Source organism: Urocitellus parryii, chromosome 6 (assembly GCF_045843805.1).
Source record: "Urocitellus parryii isolate mUroPar1 chromosome 6, mUroPar1.hap1, whole genome shotgun sequence".
Classification (NCBI taxonomy): domain Eukaryota; kingdom Metazoa; phylum Chordata; class Mammalia; order Rodentia; family Sciuridae; genus Urocitellus; species Urocitellus parryii.
The window spans coordinates 197,620,787-197,642,861 of NC_135536.1; the positions used below are offsets into that span (position 1 = coordinate 197,620,787).

At 52.5% G+C, this 22,075-nt stretch overlaps 2 protein-coding genes across 3 annotated transcripts; one reads left to right on the plus strand and one right to left on the minus strand.

The window, feature by feature from the left end:
* The first annotated feature begins 4,584 nt into the window (after nucleotides 1–4,584).
* Nucleotides 4,585–16,579, plus strand: Lsm14b (LSM family member 14B). 2 transcript variants are annotated; one of them, XM_026407812.2, is made up of 10 exons: nucleotides 4,586–4,779; nucleotides 6,660–6,823; nucleotides 7,882–8,017; nucleotides 8,822–8,938; nucleotides 10,766–10,933; nucleotides 11,168–11,245; nucleotides 11,418–11,579; nucleotides 11,898–12,048; nucleotides 13,640–13,824; nucleotides 14,499–16,579. In XM_026407812.2, the coding sequence occupies exons 1-9, from the start codon at nucleotides 4,653–4,655 to the stop codon at nucleotides 13,809–13,811; spliced, it is 1,275 nt and encodes a 424-aa protein (XP_026263597.1). In that variant the 5' UTR covers nucleotides 4,586–4,652; the 3' UTR covers nucleotides 13,812–13,824; nucleotides 14,499–16,579. The 2 variants fall into 2 exon arrangements, with proteins under 2 accessions (XP_026263598.1, XP_026263597.1); XM_026407813.2 differs by lacking the exon at nucleotides 8,822–8,938 and having other exon boundaries at nucleotides 4,585–4,779.
* Nucleotides 16,580–16,676: 97 nt separating this feature from the next.
* Nucleotides 16,677–22,062, minus strand: Psma7 (proteasome 20S subunit alpha 7). Its single transcript, XM_026407814.2, has 7 exons — nucleotides 21,881–22,062; nucleotides 20,259–20,385; nucleotides 19,288–19,412; nucleotides 18,579–18,701; nucleotides 17,843–17,962; nucleotides 17,301–17,363; nucleotides 16,677–16,898 (listed from the first exon to the last, which is right to left on the minus strand). The coding sequence occupies exons 1-7, from the start codon at nucleotides 21,974–21,976 to the stop codon at nucleotides 16,806–16,808; spliced, it is 747 nt and encodes a 248-aa protein (XP_026263599.1). The 5' UTR covers nucleotides 21,977–22,062; the 3' UTR covers nucleotides 16,677–16,805.
* Nucleotides 22,063–22,075: the final 13 nt, after the last annotated feature.

Here is a 22,075-nt window from a genome sequence, read left to right on the forward strand (position 1 = left end):
CCTCCCCATCTGGCCCCAGGCACACGCTGAGACAGTGTGGAGAAGCCCCCCGGCTTGGGAACTTCCTCTAGGGCCAGCTGCTTCTCCCCCTGCCCAACTGCATGCTGCATCACAGCCAGTGTTTGCCTCCGTGAGTCCCCATGTGCACCTTCAGCTCCTGGTGCAAAACAGTCCTTGCCACCCAGAGCCTAATCCAGACTCCTTCTCAGGTTGGTCAAAGTAGAAACAAGATTATGGTATTAACAAGTCAGACCTGCACATAAGTAAAAATAGTGCTTCCAGGTGAGCGCAGGCTTTGGGAGGTCTGACCCATCTCCCTGTTGGCAGGACCTTGTTCTTGGGGCAGTGGCTTTGCCCAGCAGACACTCACGTACCTTTAGGCAGGCACAAAGAGAAGTGCCCAGCCTGGCTGGGATGCTCCTAGGTAGTCTTCTGGGTTGCCATGGCAACTTCCTAGGATACATCTTTCATCCCTCCCATCCAGTCATGAGAGGATGAAATGCCAGAGAAGACACCTTGAGGTTAGTAACTGCTTCCTTCCCCCACTGCCCTGTTCCCGCCTCAGGGCACCCACAGAGCGAGAGCATCTGCAGTGCAGAAATCACCTCTGGTCTCTGTGCCTTAGGGCTGATCGCAGAGGACCATAAGGCAGGATACATGGAGGCAGAGAATCAGGGGTCAGCTGTTGGAACTCTGAGGTCATGGTCCTGTCACAACTGGCTGTGTGACCCTGGCTAGTTACCTGGCCCAGTCTGGGCGCCTGGCTTCCTCATCTCTAAAGGTGCAATGTCAAACTACCAAGGGCTTGGGGAGGAGGTGGTAGGGCGTTGTAAACATCGGCCTTCTTGTGGGGGCACTTAGGAAGTGTGTGATGAATTTGCTCAGAATGAGTCTTTTATTATATCTTTTTTTTTTTTTTAAACTGGAGATTTAATCCAGAGGCACTCTACCACTGAGCCACATCCCCAGCCCTTTTGATTTTTTATTTTGAGACAGGGTCTTGCTAAGCTGTTTAGGGCCTCACTAAGTTGCTGAGACTGGCCTTGAACTCGCCACTCTCCTGCCTCAGCCTCCTAGTCACTGGAATTATAGGCATGCACCTCCATGCCCTGCTTATTGTTTACCTTCTATCCAAGTAGAACAGAGACCCTTGGCAACCTGCCCCACCCCAAGTTGTTCCTGAGCTTTGTTCTGTTTCCAAACATCTGCCTCTGTATTGTTGAGGTGGCAGCTCCAGGGCTGGACCTCTTAGAACCTGTCATCTAGGAATGCAGTGTTCCCTCAGCTCTGGTGGTGGGCCCAGAGCTGCACCTGGAGAGGCAGAAGGGCTTTAATTGGGTGCAGAGTTCAAAGAACTTCTTTTCAACTTCTCGCCCTTCTTGCACCAGACGGCTTGTAGTCAGCTGGGGCTGAGGGTGAAGAAATCAATAAAGAGAAGGGAAAAAAGAGGAAAGGAGGTAGGAGAGGAGGCAGGGAAGAGGAGGAGCAGGCAGCAGGAAGAGGGAAAGAAGGCAAGAGAAAAAGGAGAGGAGGGGGCTCACATTGGGAAAGCAGCCTGTCAATCCCTGTGCAGGAGAAAATGGGTTTCAGCTGGACACTCAGAATAGGTGAGGCCCAAGGAAGAATTTAAAGTGGCAAGACCCACTCTGCCTCCCCATCCAGCCACATTCAGGTCATGATGCCTTGAACACTGACTGTCACCCTGGGCCTTCCAGCCTCTTTCCCTGCCCACTACAAAGCCAGCAAGGAGTCTCAGGCCCAGCCTACCTGTGCTTCCTTCTGCTCCCTGTGGTTATGGTGGGAAGGTTGGTCCAGGTGGGGTGAACATCTGAAGATGCTCCCTCAGCTCCACTCCGTGCCAATTCCTGCATGACACAAGGGTACAGGCAAGGTCCCCCTCCCTGGCACGTTCCTACACTTTAGACCACTGACTCAATTTCTGTTTTACCTGTGGACTATCTGTCTATTCACATTTTTCACTGAATCAGCTTGTGTCCGTCCCACGGTAACAACACTCGTGAGATGAATGGTGTACTGGTTGCTCTTTTTCAAATGTAGGTTTGAGTCACAGAATGGCTTTTTGTAGCAGTGTGCCCTTATCTGTTGCAAGACACCGGCCTGTGTCATCCCAGCAAGACTGGCAGCACAATGAGGGAAAGGGACCTACCTGTCTCTATGTCTTCTACTTGTTAACATTATACAACTTCCCCGGACCCAAGAATTGATTCTGGAATTAGGGACTTCTTCACTCTCCTCTATACACATGGTAGGTGCTGAGGAAGTGGTGGATTGTGGTTGCAGTAGAGATCTCTGAGACTGCCCCTGTGGTCCTCTGCACAGCCTGTCCCCCACATGTTGACCCCTGTCCCTCAAAGCCTTTCACAGTCATTTTCAGGTTGACTAGAGTACAACTGTGAGATGCACAGGGTACCGATAATCTCCTTTTGCCAAATGGAGAAACCAAGGCTGGAAATCTGCCTGACCAGGGGTCGTAGAACCCTAGCTCATGTCTGTACATCCCTCAGCTCATAGGTCTGAGGCTTGGTGATGACCAAGTAGGTGGGCTCTCCAGACCTGCACACATGTGAAGAGCTGGCCTAATGAGGTGCTGATGGAAATAAACCATACCAATAGTCCAGCACAACCGTTCCCCTTCATTGGCCTTTCCCAAGCACCTTCCAATCCTGGTGTTGGGCAGGACACATTCCTGGACCATTGCACAGTATGTATTTTTAGCTTCTGCTCTGAGGGCATGTCACTGTGGCCAGTGTCCTCAGGGAACCACCCAGCTGCATACCTAGTAGTCTGGTGGGCACTCAGAGATCTCAGGGAACAGCACCTCCACACCCCCACCTTGTGTCCTGGGACTTAGGATTCAGCTTTTTCTAAGATAGAACTAGCTCCTGTTAGTGAAGAATGCACCCCACCCTCAACACAGAGGTTTGTGGCTCAGAAACTGGGAGGCATGGAGTCATGGCAGGGGTCCTTCAGCCCCACAGCAGGATAACCAGCCAGGTGGCCAAGGTGCTCACAGACCTACTCCAGCAAGTGCAGCCTTCTGTGACCAAGTGGGTGTGCCACGCTGAGGGAGGCCAAGTCCAGACTTCCCAGGACTCTCTTTAACAGGCAGGGCCAAGTCTTAACTGGCTGTCTCAGTTCTCTTGAATACAACTTCCCCGGACCTAAGAATTGTTTTTGGAATACACAGCTAAATCATAGCATTTAAGACTGGAAGACTTTTCTACCTTCTCTTGTGCTTTCTCTGTTCTCCTTTTGTGGGTTTCACAAAAGGCAGAAAATGGTGTGGGGTTTCAGGTGGGTGATACCAGACCAAAAGCCCACCAAGCACTCTCAGGCCTACTTGCAACTTACTTACACATTGGGCCTGTCTCCTCCTCCCTTAAACAGGTAGTCACCACTCCTACCTGGCAGGCTGTAAATTGTTCTCAACTTAGCAAAAGATACATTTTATGTCTGACCAAGCCCACAGGCAATGAGAATGCAACGCTTTGCAAAATAGTACTTATTTTCATTATGCAGTACGCTCTATTTTTTCTCTCATTCTATTTCATTTTTATTAAACGCTGGTCACTACCCACTAAATTTTTCCCCAGACCCAATATTGGACCCTAATCTCACGATATTCACAGTAAAGACAAAAGACCAAGTACGAATGCGGTGCACACACGTGTACAATCACTCATCAGGCAAAGGGCGATGCGAGGAGAGGACAGAGGATGGGGAGGCTGTCTACTTCATAGTTGGGGGCTCAGCACGGGCTCCGGGCAGACGGCCCAGGCCGCGGGGCCTCGGAGGCGGGGTGTGTGTGGGGGGCGCGGGTCGGAGTTTCAGGGCCAGACCGCTCCGCAGGTTGGGCAGGAGGGCGGCTTCCCGTGGCGCGCACCGCGAGTTCCATTTAAGGGCGAACGGACCCAAGGGCCGCCAGGCCCGACTGCGCCTTCCTCCCTCTCGTCGTCGGAATGAGGGTCGGGGCTCACGCAGCCCAGCGCAAGGGCGCCTGCGAGCCTAGATTCTGCAGGAAGGGAAGCCGAGGGCGGGGAACTCAGCCCGGCCTCCCGCCCAGCCCGTGCCCCGGGGCGGGCCCTGGAGAAGCCAAGCTCCGCCCGCCGCGGGGGCCGGACCGTCCCCGGTCCGCAGCAAACAGCTGCCGGCCGTCCTCGCCGCGCACGCGCAGACTACCCAGCCCGCTGTGTACTGTGGCCCCAGTTGCGCGCGGGGTCCGCCGGGAGCCGGCTGCCGGGGGCGTGGGCTGCAGGAGAGGCCCGCCCCCGGCCGGCGGCACCCTGCTGCGCAGGCGCGGCGCGCGAGCCCGCCCCCACCGTGGCCGGCGGCGCGGCCATATTTAAAGGGCGGCGGGCGCGGCGAACCAATGGGCGGCCAGCGTGCGGGGGCGGCGCGTGGCGGCGCGGGGCCCCGGATGTGGCTGCGGCGTCGCTCCTCCCCCGCTGGCCTCAGAGCTTGGAGGCGCGCCCCGCTCCGCTAGTTCGCTCGCTCGCGGCCCGCCAGCCCCTTGGGCGCAGCGGGAAGCGCCCCGGCAGCGCGGAGCAGCGCAGGAGCGGGCGGCGCGGCGACCGCGCGGGGCGGAGCGGGCGGGGCCCGGCGCTCGTCCCCCGCGCCCGGCGGCCGCCGCCATGAGCGGCTCCTCGGGCACCCCGTATCTGGGCAGCAAGATCAGCCTCATTTCCAAGGCGCAGATCCGCTACGAGGGCATTCTCTACACCATCGACACCGACAACTCCACCGTGGCGCTCGCCAAAGGTAGCGGCCCGCCCCGCGCGCCCAACCGCCGCCAACAGACCCGGGCCGGTCCCGCGCCCAGACCCCGGCCCCCACCGCGGGACGCTCCCCGTGCCGGGACCCCGGGCTCCCCGGCTCCCCGCCCCCACTCTGGAACGCCGCCCCCACCCGGTCTCCACCCCGGGACGCTCCCCGCGCCCCGCCCCCACTATGGGACCCCCCCCACACCAGTCCGGGTTCCACCCCGTGTCGCTCCCGGTGCCTGGACCCCCAGCTCCACCCGGGACGCTCCCCGGGCCCCGCCCCCACCCTGGGGCGTCCCCCATTCCCCGGCCCGGAGCCCGGTCTCCACTCCGGGATGGCCCCCGCGCTCACCGGGGACGCCCCTTCCTCCCGGGACGCTCCCGAGCCCCTCCCCCACCCTGAACGCCCCGCGCCCGCAACCCGGTCTCCACCCTGGGACGCCCCTCCAGGCCTCGCCAGGTTCCCGCCCCCGCACAATGGTTTTCGTGGCGCCGCCCTCTCCGTGCAGCCCGTCCTGCAGGTGTTGCGGGATGGGCGGCTCCGATAGCTGTGGTTCTTCTTCACCTGTGTGTGGGGACTGTTCCAGCAGGGACCAGGTGCCTTGTCTCCCAGGCCTCCCCAGAAGGCAGGGTGGGGGCGGGGGTGAAAAGATGCGAACCCGCGCGTTCTCCTGGAACGCTTTATCCAGCTGGGCCCACCGGGTCCTGTGGAGCATCCGTTGGCATAGGGTGCCTGAACCGACTGATTTTACTGTGGGCCCAACTGAGCTGTCCTTTTGTGACAGCTGTCTGTAGGTGCTGGCTGACTTGAGGGTGCTTGTTGTGACTAGAGAGGTCCAGAACCCACATGCCAGTGCTGGCAATGCGGGCCCAGAGCCTCTTTGTCTTCATCCTCTAGAGGACGGGAGCGGGTTCCCCTGCCTCCTGGAGGAAAGCCAGCACCGCCAGCTCTGCAGCAGCCCGCGGTGTGCTGTGCCTGGTGTTAGGCCCTTGGGTCCTGGTGCCAAGTGCTGAGACCTGTCTGAAGCTGGCCTGGGTCAGAGGGAGCCCCATGACTCAGGGTGCAATTGTCCCAAATCCTAGACATGTTTCTTTTTGAACCCTGATGTGCAAACTTGGGCACACAGGGTAACACTGCAGGAAACAGCAGGGTGTTCCAAGTCTTTTTGTTCGGTTGAGCTCTTGGTATGGTACTTATTTTGACACAAGATCCCAGTTATAGAAACTGAGGTAAGAGTAGGCCCTCCAGTAGGAGTTGCCCTCCCTATTAGATCGAGCCTGCTGCCAAGCCCAGTCTGGCCCTGGAGCCATACAGAGTAGAAGTGTGATAGGGTTCTTGGACCCTGTTGGGGATTCATGAAGCTATTGTTAGGGATCCCAGTTTTAGGTCTTTTTTCTCCTCGTTTTTATAATGTTCCCTTAGACTGGATGTATGCAGACGGGTGAGGGTGACACTCTCCTGGGTCCTCACCTAAGAAAACTGCCTTTGCAGCTGCAGAGTGTGGTGAGACCTTGAGCACAAAACAGCTGATGGTTTCATCTGCAAAGGCAGATGTGAACCAGGGAGGTTTTGCAAAGCAGAGAGTTCTGTGTATGGATGTGTTTACACTGGAGCATATGAATCTTTGTGAGACTTTGTTTTGAAATTCTTTTTGTCAGTTACGAACGACTGTCTTTTTGGACTTTCATTGATGGGACCCTCTTAAAGGGATTAAGGAGCTGTTGAATTATAAATTTGGGTATTGTGTTGGGATGGTGCTCAGGGCAGAGGCCCTTCTCTTCTGGCAGGCCCAGGAACTATATAGGGCTGTAGTGACAGAGGATTGATGAAATGGACTTGGCAAAGGGTGACAACCCTTCCTTTTTTTCATCCTTAAGTGAGATCCTTTGGTACCGAAGATCGTCCTACAGATAGGCCTGCTCCCCCAAGAGAGGAAATTTATGAGTACATCATTTTCCGGGGAAGTGACATCAAAGATATCACTGTGTGTGAACCTCCGAAAGCTCAGCACACTCTCCCTCAGGATCCTGCCATCGTTCAGGTATGTGTGTCACTGTATTTCCACGTGATACCATTTCTAAGGGAGCTGGCTTCTCCTGGAATTTAGTATATGTTTGACTAGAGTGCTCAAATTGAGAAATGACTCTTTAGTAAAAAGTAGTCTCATTTTCATCTAGTGCTTGATGTTCCTATGAAAAGCATTAATTCACGCAGCATATAGTAGGTAGTGTGTTCTGTGTGGCATGACCCCTTGGGGGAGGAGGCCTGTGACTCTGTGTGTGTGTGTGTGTGTGTGTGTGTGTTGTGAAGGGGTGCTACTTCTGGGGTTTTGCCCGGACATAGTGTAATCAAGCCCTGAGTGGCATGGGATGCTTGTCGGGAAAACAGTGGAACCCCAAATTTGTAAGTCTTAAGCCACATTCCAGCCTTTTAGGTTGTGGCTCAGGATTACCAGGGGGCCCAGATTAATATTTACTTGTAAGTTCAAACATTTGTTGGCTCCTTTGGGATTCAGGATGCACTGGGTTCTGAGTCGAGGGTGCACCTGGAAGGTAGGAGAAGGCAGGGTGGGCTTTGGAGGAGCTCTTCAGGCCAGGCTTCTGAAGTTTGGACGGAGGGTCCTCATGGACTTGGAAAGAAGAATGTATGTTTGAGCCAGGCCCAAGGGGCAAAGAGGAAATAGCCAGGTGAAGGGCATGGGAAAAGGTCAGTCCTCAGACTAGCAGCCGTCCTCTCTGAGGCTTAGGGTTCAGAGCAAAGACAGATGTTGGGAAATGGAAGCACCTCTGCAGGGATATGTCTGGAATTGAGGGTGGTACTTTCTCTTGTTAGAGAGGCTAGATTCCACCAGTGACAGAGGGGAGTTGTCGGAGGGTTTTAATTAAGTTAGGAGAAATTCATGATAGTGTTACGTGGACAGGTGCAACTGGTTGGAAAAAGGCAGCTTTGACCATACTGAAAACTCCCCCAGGACCACTCAGCATGTCAGCAGTACAGGTGACAGAACTGGCGCTTCCCTTCTGAGCAGGTGCTCTGAGCAGACTTGCAGGGTATCAGGATGGCCTTGCACCTCTCTTACCGGTGTGTCTCGTTGTTCAGTCTTCTCTGGGCTCTGCCTCCGCCTCGCCCTTCCAGCCGCATGTGCCTTACAGCCCCTTCAGAGGGATGCCGCCCTACGGCCAGCTGGCAGCCAGCTCCCTGCTCAGCCAGCAGTATGCTGCGTCCTTAGGTCTAGGTGAGTAACAGTTTCTGTCTCCTGAAATACCCTGCTTATGATCACCAGGAAGTACAGTGACAGGTCTAAGGGTGGGGCATGTCCTCTTGTCATGTTCAGCTCCTAGACTACTTATTGTAGCACATGCTGGATGAGTCTCCCCTGTGCAGCTTCGGCTTTCCAGTATCTGGTAGCTGTCCAGCTGAGTGAGAGTGGGCATTGTGGGTCTTGGACTCAATGGACCAGGTCAAAATTGATCTGGAACATCAGCCTGGGTCTGCGTGGAAGTCCTGGTACACCTGCCTGGAAGGAGGAGTGCTGACCCGTGTACTCATGTAGGACTTCTAGATGTTTGCACATCTGTGAGCCTGTAAATATAATATCCTATTTTCCTGTTAAATTTTTTTGTTATTCTACCATAAGGGTCCTGCTCAAAATGGTTTTAACCAAGGTTGACTAGTCCCAGAGTAAAGAGTCTGTTTTCCATGTTGAGAGTGAGCGTGGTCTTGTCCTTGGCCTGGCTCTAGCTCTGCAGCTGTGTTTAGAACATGGCACTGGCAGTCTTTGCTTGGACCCCAGTGTGAGGCAGGGAGCATTAATTAGATCCAGATCAATTCTGTGGGTTACTTGTTTGTATTGATTGCTGTTCCTCGTGTGACAGGTGATTTCTCAGCCCAGCTTACTGTTTCTAAAATGTGTGTGTATGAGCAAAGTGTCCTATGAGAGTCTGCTTAGCTCTTCCCAAGTTTGCTAGACACAAGATAAGTATGTCCTGACTTATTTGTGTGCTTTCTCTTTGCTCTTTTCTCCTTTCTCTTCCTTTAGAGAAGTTGGTAAGCCCTCCAGCCTCAGCCGCTGCTTCCAGCCCTAGTTCTTCTCCATCTCCACAGCCTGTTTCAGAGCTTGACATGTCCTCAGAGCCACCTCAGCTCACTTCCAAGGGTAACAGCAGTTTGGAGAACTAACTGCATGCTGTCTTGCAGACCATTCTGAGTGCAAGAGGGTAAAATGAGAGCCAGAATGACAGGAGCCGTAGATCGTTTGCTAGGCCTAGGGAGCAGTGATACTGCTTCTGTTTTGTTCAGCCCAAAATGTGGTTCATAACTACCAGTTTTATAGCTTTTTTTTTTTTCCTTTTGGTGCTGGGAATTGAACCAGAGGCACATCACTGAGCCACCTCCCCAGCCCTTTTTATTTTTTTTTAAGATAAGGAGCCCTTGGTTCACACTGCCTGGGTCTAGAGTTTGTTTTGACCTGCCCCAAACATCATGCTTGGGAAACTTCCTTTGAATACAAAGCTGTTTCCTTGGGGGTTTGCTGGGACGTAATCATGTTCTAGACTGCTGTAGCGGAGTTCCCCAGCCACTTCACAAACACAAGTCATCCTTCAGCGTGTTCAGGATGGGAGCTCAGTGATGATCAGCTCTATGGCCAGCTGCTGGGTATTGTCCTGAAGGCCACCTTGTCAATGTAGTGTCCACCTGTCTGCTAAGACAGCAATGCTATGGTATTTTTAGAGTTTCCTGATGTTCTCACCTCAAGTTCTGAACTTCACTTTCACTGTTTTCTTACACATCTGTTTTACCTCTGCTTCATGTGCATTGCTACAGGCTCAAGCCTTTACCATCATGCATACTTGGTCCAAGAAACTGTCTATGTTCTTGTTTGGCCACACAAGCAATGTCAGTCTGTTAGATATGTTGCTTTTAAGTTCTGCATATGTCTGAGAGCAGTCATATTTTTTCCACTTAAACACTTTGTACTCTGATTTTTCTCAGGAATATTTACATAAAACTACCCAAAGGGCAGATAGATTGTTTTAACTGGTTTGATTTTCTAAAAGGCAAATATGCCCAAAGTTCTTGCCCTATCCATTCCTGTGTGATAAGCCAGTGAAAGTGGTCCAGATTAGTTCTTGTCAGAAAGGACCTTCCGATGCCTGCCCTGTGAGGGCTACTCTTGATTTGGCTACAAGAACTTTTCTATACTGATTTCCATAACATCAGTCCAGTATACAAAGTTAGAATGTATCCCTTCTTCATCTGTGTTGGGCTGCCCCCCTGACACTGGTTACCCTGTGGTTAGGACTTATTTTTCTGTCTCATCTTTGACCACTTCCACTCAGTCCCCAGGTGCTCTCTTTAACACTTCCCACAGATCCTGGAACCTGGGAGAGGAGTGGGAAGAGGCAGTCTGGGCAGGTGGCCTTTTGCACACCCTCTACCAGGTTCAGATGACATCCCCTGCATCAGGACCACCACGGAGGCTTGGTTTTGAGATGCATCTCAGGCAGTACTCTAAGAATAGCCCTTACTGAGGCCACCAGGGAGCCCTTCTTGTTTTATGAGGAGCCTATACTCTTGTGAAGCTGCAGGCTGACAACTGTGGTCAGCTCTTCCCTCTTCATCCTATTTTTTTATTATCTTGTAAGCAAAAATGACAGTATTCTAGAATTTAACTTTGAAGTTTGACCACTGCACTTGCTAGAAGACCCCAGCTGGTTCTACTCGGGTGTGGACTGGAATGAAACAGATTGTTGAATCCTGAAATTCATCATCTTAGGGCTATTTGAGCCCCTTTGGGGTTAGTTTGTGTGTTTCTAGAAAGCTGTTCCTTAGTGAGCGGCCCAGTCTGGGGAAGCTTGGCCTGGGCTTGGACCCTCTCTGGGCAGTTGCCCTCTCCTGCCTGATTGTCAGCCAGAAAAGAAGTGACTGGAGGTGTAAGGCTTTTCTTCTCTGTTTGTAAACCCTCTTCCTCTCCTCAATTCAGGAGCTGGCTTTCCTTCTGCCCCTGTTGGCAAGAGCCCCATGGTGGAACAGGCTGTCCAGACTGGCTCTGTCGATAACCTGAATGCCAAGAAGCTGTTACCTGGCAAGGGCACCACAGGGACGCAACTCAACAGTCGCCAGGCCCAGCCAAGCAGCAAGACCACTGGCGGTACTTGAGTTCTTCCTCCCCTGCAGTTTGCTGTTGTTCACAGTGGCACACTATTTTCTGGGTTATTTTTTAAAGCATTAAACTCCTCTCCTATCCTAAGCCCCACGTGCTTTTGGACAGGCCCATATGGCAGACTTCCTTCCATGGGGCCCCAGGCAGTGGTGGTGCCCTGCTTTGGTGGCTGGGTTCTGGCTTCTGCTGGAGCTTTGCCTTACTCTTCCCTTTGCGCCTCAGATGTAGTCCCACCGGCAGCTGTGCACACTCAAGGGCAGGTGAATGACGAGAACCGAAGACCTCAAAGGAGGCGGTCAGGTAACACCTGTGGCCACCCAAGTTTGGGAGCCATGAGCAACAGGCCACGTTTTGCTTGTCCTCGTGGATGCTGCCCCTCTTGTCTGCTTGTGCTTGGAAGCTGCGTTTGAAGTCCTGCTGGAAACATTGGATGGTGGTTTACTTCAGCCATTGCTGTCCTTCTTCCTTGTAGGCAACCGGCGAACAAGAAATCGCTCCAGGGGGCAAAACCGTCCAACTAATGTCAAAGAGAACACGATCAAGTTTGAAGGTGACTTCGATTTCGAGAGTGCAAATGCTCAGTTCAACCGAGAGGAGCTTGATAAAGAATTCAAGAAGAAGCTGAATTTTAAAGGTCTGATTTGCATAAAAGTTACTACTCCCTGGACGTATCCCTAGAGTGTGCTATGAAAAGATTGAGGTGATCTGGGAAGCCAGCTGGGGTGCTGACCAGTCTGGAAAATGGGATTAACAAAGAATTAATGAGATAAGGAAGTGTTTGGGGGTGAGAGGGGGAGACAGTTGTTCTGACTATTGGTAAAAAGAGGTCTCTGCTTAGTATGACACAGACACATGGTGTGGGCTGCTGAATGGACCCCTGGAGAGAGACCTCCTTGGAGGGGGGTTGTGGTGTTTGCTTCTGCACCTTTGTGTGCTCTACTTCTCTTTGTAGAGGACAAAGCTGAGAAGGGGGAAGAGAAGGACCCAGCTGTGGTGACTCAGAGTGATGAAACTCCTGCTGAAGAAGACCTCCTGGGGCCCAACTGCTACTACGATAAATCCAAGTCATTCTTTGACAACATCTCCTCTGAACTCAAGACCAGGTGAGGCCTCCGTGGACTGGTAGAGAAGGTCATCACTGCATGCATGTCTCGGAAGCACAGACTCGGCAGTCTCCACCTGAAGACCTAACCTACAGCCTTGAATTCAGGGCACATGCCCTAGGAGCTTGTATTTCTGTGTAATAGATGCTAGAGTCCCCAGTTGTCTCTCTCAGCCATCCAGGATGTGGTGCAAGAAATTCTGGCAATCATCCAGCCACAGGGGAATTCACTGAGGTCAGGCCCCTGGTCACTAGGTTTCCTGTCCACATTCAGTGTTCTTGCTGGGCTGCTTGCTGGTCTCAGTGGCCTGGCTAGTGTTCTGACCATGATGTTCTTTCCCTTGGTGTTGGCCACCAGTGACCATGTTTCACGTGTGTGATCGTCTTTAGTACCTTGGGTGAATGTTCTGGACAATGTGGGCAATCTGTAGAGTAAGCATGGTGTGGAAACCCAGATCCATGTGTCCTGCAGGTTGAGCACCAGGAATGCTCCCAGGCATTCAAGAGTGGCAGCAGGCAAAATTGAGTGGCCCTGGCACATGCTCACACTCCACTGGGGGAGCATGCAAGTGGAGATGCACAAAACATGAACAGAGGACATGTAGGAGCCCAGCAGTGGAGGGTGGGCAGGGCTGGGTTGGAGGGTAGCCACAGGGGTGAATGAAGGTCTATGTGTCTCTGTGGGGCTGGGTTGGAGGGTGTTGTAGGAGTTCAGGTAGGGTGTTGTAGGTCACAGTAATGATGTTGGCTTTGTTATGATCCTGTGGGCAACCTTCCAGGAGTGACATGCAACAATATAGCATGTTGATGAGAGTGGCCCAGAGTGGGCCACTATGAGGCTGGGTGGACAAGGTGGCTGGCTCAGCAGGAGTGCAGGTTCTTGGAATACTGGGCTGTATGTGGTGGGAAGGCTGGACACAGTGTGTTTTGAGGATGGCACTTACAGGGCGTGGGGAGTCCAGAATGACTCACACATGTCTTGGCTTGGGTATGTGAAGAACAGTGTCATTTTCAACCAAGAAACCTGTGGATGCAGCAGGCTTCTAGACTGAAGGGCAGGAACTGGCTGGCTGGCTGCCAACATTTTGGCTGCACTGGGCACATGGTTGTACATGGGAGTTATGCTCCCAAATGTTTGGGCAGCATGATGTATGAGAGCTGTGATGCCATCTGCTGTCACCCCCAGAAGCACATGCACCATTCTTGCTCCATCCAGCCCTGCCCCTCTCCACCCATATCCTTCTAGTAGAAACCTGAGTCTGGAGGAGTCTGTATCCTGTTCTGTTCTGAGGTCTGCATGGGGCCTGGGCGCCCAAGCTTCTCTCCCTGCCCAGCAATCAGTGGAGAGAAGGCTTCCTTTGTCACCCACTGGTGGCAACCTGCTTAGCCTTGTTGATGAAAGGTAGGTCTTGAGTAGTCTAGTGCTCAGGAAGATGGCTGCAGTGGTCTTCATCTCCAGGCCTAACCTGTTCCCTCCACCTCTGTAATGGCTCCACCAACAGCTTGTGGTTCTTCCCTGGGCTGTTACGAGGATGGAGCTTGAGTTGTTACCTGCTGTCATCAGGATTCCACACACTTTATCTCTGGTCCAGTTCCAGGCGTACAACATGGGCTGAAGAGAGGAAGCTCAACACGGAGACCTTTGGCGTGTCAGGGAGGTTCCTTCGCGGTCGTAGTTCTCGTGGTGGGTTCCGTGGAGGAAGGGGCAACGGGACAACCCGGCGCAACCCGACTTCCCACAGAGCTGGGACTGGCAGGGTGTGAAGATGCAGCCTGAGTGAGTGTGGGAACCTTCTGGATCCTTGGGTGGGAGGCACTGGGACGGGTGTACCTAGCCAGAGCAGAGGTGCTGGAGAGGAGGTGGGCTTTCTGTCTTCCCACAAGAAGAGCATCCTGAAGGTGTCAGGCCCAACTGACGGCCTCAGCCCTCAGAGTCACCCAGGGTCTCCTAGAAACAGCCAGAGTCAGGTCTGACCCAGGTCTGCCAAACGTGGGCCTCGGGTAGGACCCAAGTTGCTGCCCACTTCATCCAGCTGAGATCATGGGTGTGGGAGGCAAGGACCATGGTGGAGTCTAGTGAGGGCTCTGTGCTTGCCGCTGGGCTCCGGCATGATGCCCTAGTCCAGCCTGGCCCTGCACCGAGTCAGAACCTGTTAGCGAGGCCCCAGGGATTGTGTGCACTCCTGGGTCTGGGCAGTGTCCCTGTATGGTGACTGGTAATGACCCACCCCAACCAGGTGGCATTTGGAGGAACCAGGGCTTCCTGCCACTCACTGTCTTTCAGTCCTCAGTGTGCTACTTGGAGGGGGCCCTGATAGGACAGTGGGCGGTCCCAGGGAGGGAATAGGGGTTGAGTGGCCCCTGTTACTGGTCAGGCAGCAGTCCCTGCTGATACTGAGCAGCCGTGTAACAGTTGGTGTGGATATGCTCATTTTCTGTCCTCTTTTGCAGGCTCCTACTGAAGAGCACAGAAGTGATGTCAAGGACACCACAGAAATGCTCTGCACTGAACAGGGAAGGAGTGGGTCCCGTTTACTGAGTTGGAAAATTCCCATACTGCTACTTACGTTTTGGACTTAACTGAACTTAGACGTGGTCTGAGTTAAAACCACTTGTTTTTTGGGAAGTATTCATGGGTAACCTCTTTGAGGTATCTTGACCTACATTTCCTTTTTGGTTGCGCATAGCCTAATTCTAAGGTTTTGGCATTTTCTATAGCGAAGGTTTGATCCTCGCTTTGTGGTTTTTTCTTTTTTTATGACAGCTTTGACTTTTAAAGTGGAACCAAATCTCATTTGGCACATGCGGCCAAGTGCATTTCTGTAACCCATCTGGCCCCTGGTGCTGCTGGCCTGGCACCCCACCCCCCCACCGTCATTGGTAGGGTCTCAGGAGCCTGGCAGGGCCAGCACAGGGTGGGCCGGACATGTGCGTGGGTGGGGCAAAGGCAGGGAAAGGGATATCCCATGGATCATGTTGTGTAACAAACCGAAGTGATGTTGTTAGGGTTGGGGGCTGGCAGAGGGTGGTGGACTTGGTGGTACTGGGAAGGGACCCTGAACGTTACCTATGCAGAGCCTGGCTTCCACAGGCACTGAGGCCAAGGGTTGAAGCCCTGAGCCACCCCATACAATGTTCCCCTGGCTCTCTTGTCCTGTCCTTACCAGCCTCTGACCCAGGTCAGTGTTGGACTCTTGTCCTCATCCACTTGGAAATGAGCCAGTCTTTTTTTGCAAGGTCAGTTGACCTTTTTTCCTCTGGATTGTAAATAGTTCTTGTGTGTTTGTTTTAAAGGTGGGTGGAGGGAGGGTGGGGAATATAAATTTGTTGCATGAGTAAGATGGGTCAGACCTCCAGTGTAAGCATGCATCCTTCTGATTGACAGGGCATTTTGTTGAAAATAAGCACCTTGGTAACTAAACCCCTTTAAATAGCTATGAAGGCTTTAGTTCTGTATTAAGTCATTATAAATGCTTGGGTTTATTTTTGTAGGACTTCATGGCTGAGAAGTAGAACATAGCATTGGCACTGCTTTGTTTGGGAAATGTAAATTGTAATTATAAATAAATATGCAAACCCTTAAAACTTTTTTCTGTGCTGCCTAACAACCTCTGCAGCATATCCAGGGCCCACCCAGAGGCAGGTGCTATTCAGCCCTAGAGTACACTTGGGGTGGTAGGATTTGGGGGAATTGGTTCCATATAGTGCCCCAGGAAGGAGACCCTGCTGAAGTGCAGTGAGATAGGCCTGGATCCTCTTGTCGGCGGCCTTTCTGGGATGAGTGGCCCTGCTGTCTAGAATCTGCATACACACTAGTTTAGGCTAAAAGCAGTCCATTTACTTCAGTATAACGAGTTTCCAGGTGACTTTAAAAGGAGTGCTCAGAGGACCAGAAGGGACAGCTGAATTTGGCTTTCCCTTATGGTACCTGCCTATGCTCTACTTAGGCTCTAGAGCAGGAACTGGCAGCAGGCAGCCTTCTGTTTTGGTGGTGGCAGTGGAGGGAAGTAACCCAATGCCCAGTTCTTTTCAGTGTGTATGGTAGATGCCAGGGGCCACAGCCCTCATTCTGACCTGTGCAGCTCAGCAGCTGGAGTGTGCTGCTGGTGGATGTAAAGGTTGCTTACCACCTGAAGTAGCCTTGCTGTTAATCCAGTTGACAGTCATTTTGACAATTACACATTTTTATGCTGAGCTTAAAAGTGATCTCCTGAGTCTGTGTTTTAGAGGATAGCATATACTGCAAGCCAGAGAGGGCAGCTGGCGGCTGAGGGAGGCAGCAGCACGTGCCTGGAGCAGCCCAGGACCCAAAGGCCAAGAGGGGTTCTTTCTGGCTAAAACGTGAGAGAGGGGAACAGCTAGGTAGAAAACAGGAGACAAACAAATCCATTAAAAGCCGAAAGAAAGAACTAATTTTGAATATAGCAACTCATTGCCTGGAAGGAAATGGAAAATTGTATTGAACCCCCAGAGGCGAACCCTGGCTTGTTAGGAGCCCGGCAACAAGGGACAGAAAAGTAAGTGCGTAAAAAGCAAGTACACAGATTCCCAAAACGAGGGGGAAAGACCCCATCTTCTTAAAGAGCTAGTATGATCACACCTAAAAAGATCCATGCTCTCTTCACAAGCAAAGGCTAAAAAATACGGAAGTTTATTGGGTACTCTTGACATCCCAGACAGGTGGATGAATGGAAACGCCCACAGAGACTCATCAGTGACCAAGTTTAAAAGCTGTTCTAAGCAAGAGAGATTTCTTCATCACGATGCTTTCTTTTGTTTCTTCTTTTCATTTTCTTCTTTTTCTTTTTCAATTTCAGCAACGTATTTCTCAATTTCTTCAGGATTGAGAATCTACAACATAGGATTTTTTAAAACTTCAGAAACATGTTTAACCCCCAGGTTGCACAAGGTACAGAACACTAGCTCGTTCAGGCAGTGCAGCCTGGTTTGTGCTGCAGCCATTCCACAGCCCTTTTGGAGAAGGGCTTCAAGGAACTAGGGTGACATTTGCCTGAGGTGTTAAAAACAAAGTTGCACTTGGCAGCCTCAATACACCAAGAGAATACATGAACACCACTGGGAACCATGGAAGCAAGTGGAGAAGTGTTCAGACTGTGTGGAGCCTTGGACATTGGAGCAGCTGAAGCCACAGCATGATGGCCTCAGGAGGAAGTGACCCTCCAGAAGGAAACACCATGGGGTCTTTCTATGATTTTACACATGATCAAATCAAGATGACGACTTGAGGATTACCTTAAGGGGCTGATCTCTCCTCATGACAGCAAGTTCAATGTTTTTGCCACCTGATTGGACCACCTTGAAGGGAAAGACAGGAATGTTAAGACACCTCTGCCCTCAAGAACACAGTGGCAATCCTGGCAGCCCTCCTTGGACAGGCAGCAGTGGCCACTGGGAAGCGCAATGCCTGACTCCGGGCCTGGCTTTGCCTGTTTGTACTTCAAAGTCTTGATGGAGCCTGTGAGTTCTTGATAGATCCCTAGCCCCTACTATGGATCTCTTAATTTCCCAACTTAGCAACCCAAGCCTCTGGGAGGCCAAGTGACATCTGTAGTACAGAGTCCACAGCCCGATGACTGGGCTTCTGTCTTCCTGCTTCTCATGCTCTGTATTCCTGGGTGAGCCATGACTACCCCTGCTCTATGAAGAAGCAGATGATGGCACTTTCTTTCCCAGGGCTCTGTGGTGCATGGCAGCTGGACAACTCCCAACCATCCAGCACTGCCATGGGCTGTTGTCACACATGCTCTTTCTCCATCTTGCCCAGACACACTTACTTCCAGGAGGGCCTTGATCACCAGCTTGATGGTCAGATCGTCTGTCTCGATGGCCTCATCAGTATAGTTCTTCTCCAGGAACTCACGCACTGACTTGGCACCCCGGCCTATGGCATTGGCCTGAAACAGACAAGTGTGGGCTCACAAGGCACATCCAGAGCCACCCCTGTCTTCTGCTCCAGCTGTGCTATTTGCTCTGTAGCAGTGCATGAGGTGACAGCCCTAGACTTGGGGCCTCCCTAATAGCTGTGTGTGCACATGCACACACACACACAGGATTTGGTGCTAATTTTTAAAAAAATGTTTGTTTTAAGTTATAGTTCGACACAATACCTTTATTTTATTTTTATGTGGGACTGAGGATTGAACCCAGCCCCCGACACGTGATAGGTGAGCGCTCTATTGCTGAGCCACAACCCCGGATTGGTGCCAATTCTTATTACAATAAGGGATTATACTTTTAATTATTAAGAGAAACTGGTAATGTTATGAATGGAATTATATTCCATTTTATTATTGAGACACTGGGAAGTTTAAATTTATGCCACACATCCTTGAATCTTGGTGTCCTTTGCTATTGAGTGAACTTTTTACTTTCATTCACATCAGTAACATTTCATGAAACCGATTGTTCACTTAGGACTAAGGTAACTTACACTGCTGCTTGTTCACTGGCAAGAGGCCCAGTACCTCCCCAAGGACTTTAGTCCCTCCCTTTACTTTGTCCTGGACTCACCTTCCAGGCATGGTATGTGCCCGATGGGTCAGTCTGATAGAGTCTGGGGGTGCCATCAAAGTCGAAACCCACAATGAGGGCGGAGATGCCGAACGGCCTGCGCCCATTGCTCTGTGTATAACGCTGGCAGGGAAAGAAGGCAGTGCTGTCAACCATGAGAAAATTCATGTGACATCCAAAACAACTGTGCTTAGTGTAAGGATTAAATGTTCATCTTAAGCCCACCTCCAGGTTATCTGCCATTCAACTAATAAACGAAATTAGCTAATAGCTTTCAACATCTCTCCTTTCTGCAATTTCATTCTTAGACTCACCCAGGACTGGAACTACATTATGGAATAAAACTGAGGCTGCTGGAAATTATCTTGGGGTAGACTTGCACTCTTGCCACATGCTAGTTTTCAGATGAATGGCATCTGAGAACCAGAGTTGGTGAGCTTCCAGCCCCCTTCCAACTGCTTGGTAACTGGTGGTTCAAAAGGGCAAGATGAAAACGATTATTTCTCTCCAGAACACATGAATCCAGACTGCCTCCAGCAGAAAGGGACAACAGAACAGTGCCGCCCAATGGGAGAGACCTTAAGTCACAGACACACACACACACACACATAGACGAGGCCAGGAACCGAAGGAGACGTCCGCGTGAGGTAACACCACACAGGACGCTCCAGGACAGTGCCTGCTGCATCACAAGGAGGGCAGCACTCACCTGCTTCAGGCTGGCAATGTAGCGGGTGATGTACTCCACGGTGACAGGGTCTTCCACAGTCAGCCGGTGGCTCTGGCACTCCACCCGGGCCCTGTTGATGACTATCCGTGCATCGGCAGTGAGGCCTGCAATGGAGGCAGAGGAGCTTCTGCTGCAGTGGCCACTCACTGTTCCACCCAGGTAAGTTCCAAAACCTGCCCTCTGAAACCCAGCACAGCATTTCTGAGTGATGGACAGCGGAACTAATCAGCCCTCAGAAACTTCTGAGAAAGTGGAACACATGAGAAGTTGTGTGAGCTGGCCACGGTGGCGCACACCTATGATCCCAGCAGCTTGGGAAGCTGAGGCAGGAAGATCTCAAGTTCAAAGTCAGCTCAGCAACTTAGAGAAATCTTATCTCAAAAAATATAAAACGTGCTGAGAATGTTACCAGTGGTTAAGCACTTCTGGATTTGATCCCCTGGTATACTCTTCCACGGGGGGGGGGGGGGGGGGAAATAGTGTGCATCAGATCCTATTTAAACATACTAGGGCTGGGGATGTAGCTCGGTGAGAGCACTTGTCTAGCATGCTCAAAGCCCAGGGCTCACGCCGCAGTACTGAAAAACAAAAAACAGATCTTCCTAGATTGGATCTTCTAAGGGAGGGCAGGATCAAGGCCATGGCAATGCACTGCTGGTGTTCCACAAATGCCACCCATTGGTTGCTGGTGATGGCAAAGCACTGTCCTCCGTGCCACAGGTACAGGGTGATAACACTCTGATCACTGACCAAGGAAGGTAACTGGAGGTAAAGCAGCACAGCAGCCCTATCTGGGCAGTGTCTGCATTCATTTGGCCATTTGTGCCCACCCCAGCAAAGGGTCCCAAGAAACCTGGTTTATATGTCTTCCAACTGCCCCTCTCCCCAACTAGTCCCCAAAGCTCTGCTGCACACCGTGACTCCAGAGAAAGCCCTGGCAGGGCTCATACCTGCAAAGGCCATGCAGACATTGTCGTCCAAAGCACAGATCTTGCGCACTGTTCTTTCATCTTGTAGTTTGGCCACTGATTTCTTTTCCACACCAAGAACAACAATGTCCCTTCCTCGAACACCAACCTGTAATAAAAATCCATAAGCCACATGAGAATCCTACTGGGCACAGAACATGAGAGCTCATATTAATGTGGGCCCTGGAAAGACTGGGGGCAACAGCCCCACAGGAAGGTGTGTGTCCACACCTCTTTCTTTCTTTGTCTGTCACAGGGCACCTGGCCCTGCAAACTAGGGGTTAATGACCCACTCCTGGTGGAGCTAGTGCAGGTTCCAGGATCCAGGTGTGCAACCTGGGCCTTTTAGATACTGATGTGGTGTTCTAGGCATAGTGTAGCTAGCCAGTAATATGTGAATACTTCATTTCAGTCCAAGGATTAGTCCTTCCAAACCTCAAAGCCAGGGGCAAACTCCTGGTTTGCAACAACTACCCACTGAAAAATCAACATCACCCTGTTTTTGGCAGGCACAGCAGAGAGGAGGATGTGGATTACAAAGGGGAAATCACCTGAAGTTGACCCTTGAATCTAGACAAGTGTAGGAACATTGGGACCAACAAAGCCTGCCTGCTATAGAGGGCCCTGCAGCAGGTGGGATTGTACAGTGCTGTGGCCAGTGGAGTAGCATCCGTGACCTCGGCTTCCAGATGCTAGGGGCACCTCAGCAAGGTCTTGGCCAGTCCATCTGGCCCCCAGCCTGGAGTGTGTTTCAGTTTGCCCTGTGATTCCTCAAATGTCCTTTAGCGTCAAGCAGCGAACAAGAGAAGCTTGCAAGCTGCAGCTGGCCACGCAGAGCAGGCACTGGGAGTCCCTGGTGGGCATTAGCCTGTTCCTCTGCCACAGCCCTTTGGACTGTTAGGTCACCAGACATACCTGAAGCTTTAATTTCAAAATGGTTAAAGACTGGGGAGATGGAAACACTTAAAATTCAGAACCGTGTGTCCACTCAACCTCTGAAAGACCAGGTAACACAAGAAAAATCGTCCTACGGTTTGCCAGTAACATTGGCAGGTGTCCCAAAGAGTCACGATTTGACGTTTCCTGTAGTGACGAACAGTTGAGTCCCTGAACAAGAACACTGGCGAGGCGAGAGCGCCACGCTGGGACCAGAACTCGGCGTGACAGAGTGCGCCTTCCGAGGCGCAGCTGGACCCGGAAGCGGCCTGGTACCAGCGCAGGCCGCCGAGCCTCCTTTTGTTCTGGACACCCACCTGGGTCTCCCCGGGGCGGTCCCCGCCACTGCTGGCTGCGAAAACGCCGCCTGCGCACCTGGGGCCTCAGCTCCCGGCGCCCCAAGATGGCCCCAGCCCGGCGCGCGGCCCGGCAGCCCGCGTTGCGGCGCCCGGCGGAGGCCACCGCAGAGGCTACAGAACGGCCCACAGCGCGGCCGCCGCCCAAGCGTCGCCAGCTCTCCACGGCATGAGCGCGTGCCCGCGGCCCTGCTCCGCTCCTGGTCGCCAGCCTCGCCACCCGTGCCCTGTCTGCAGGCCCGCCGCCCCAGACGCGCTGCTGCCCGCCTCCAAGGAGGCACTCGGCCCGCCGCGCCCCGGCCCCGTACTCACCGCAGTCGAGCCCTTCTTGACGGCCTCCTGCGCGTATTCCACTTGGAAGAGGTGGCCGTCGGGCGAGAAGACGGTGATAGCGCGGTCGTAGCTCATGCCGGCGGGGCGCGGAGCTCTCGCCGCCGCTCAAAAGCGCACACTCACGGACGCCCGCCGCAGCCCCGCCCGCCACGCTGCCGGCGTCGCCGCGTCGCC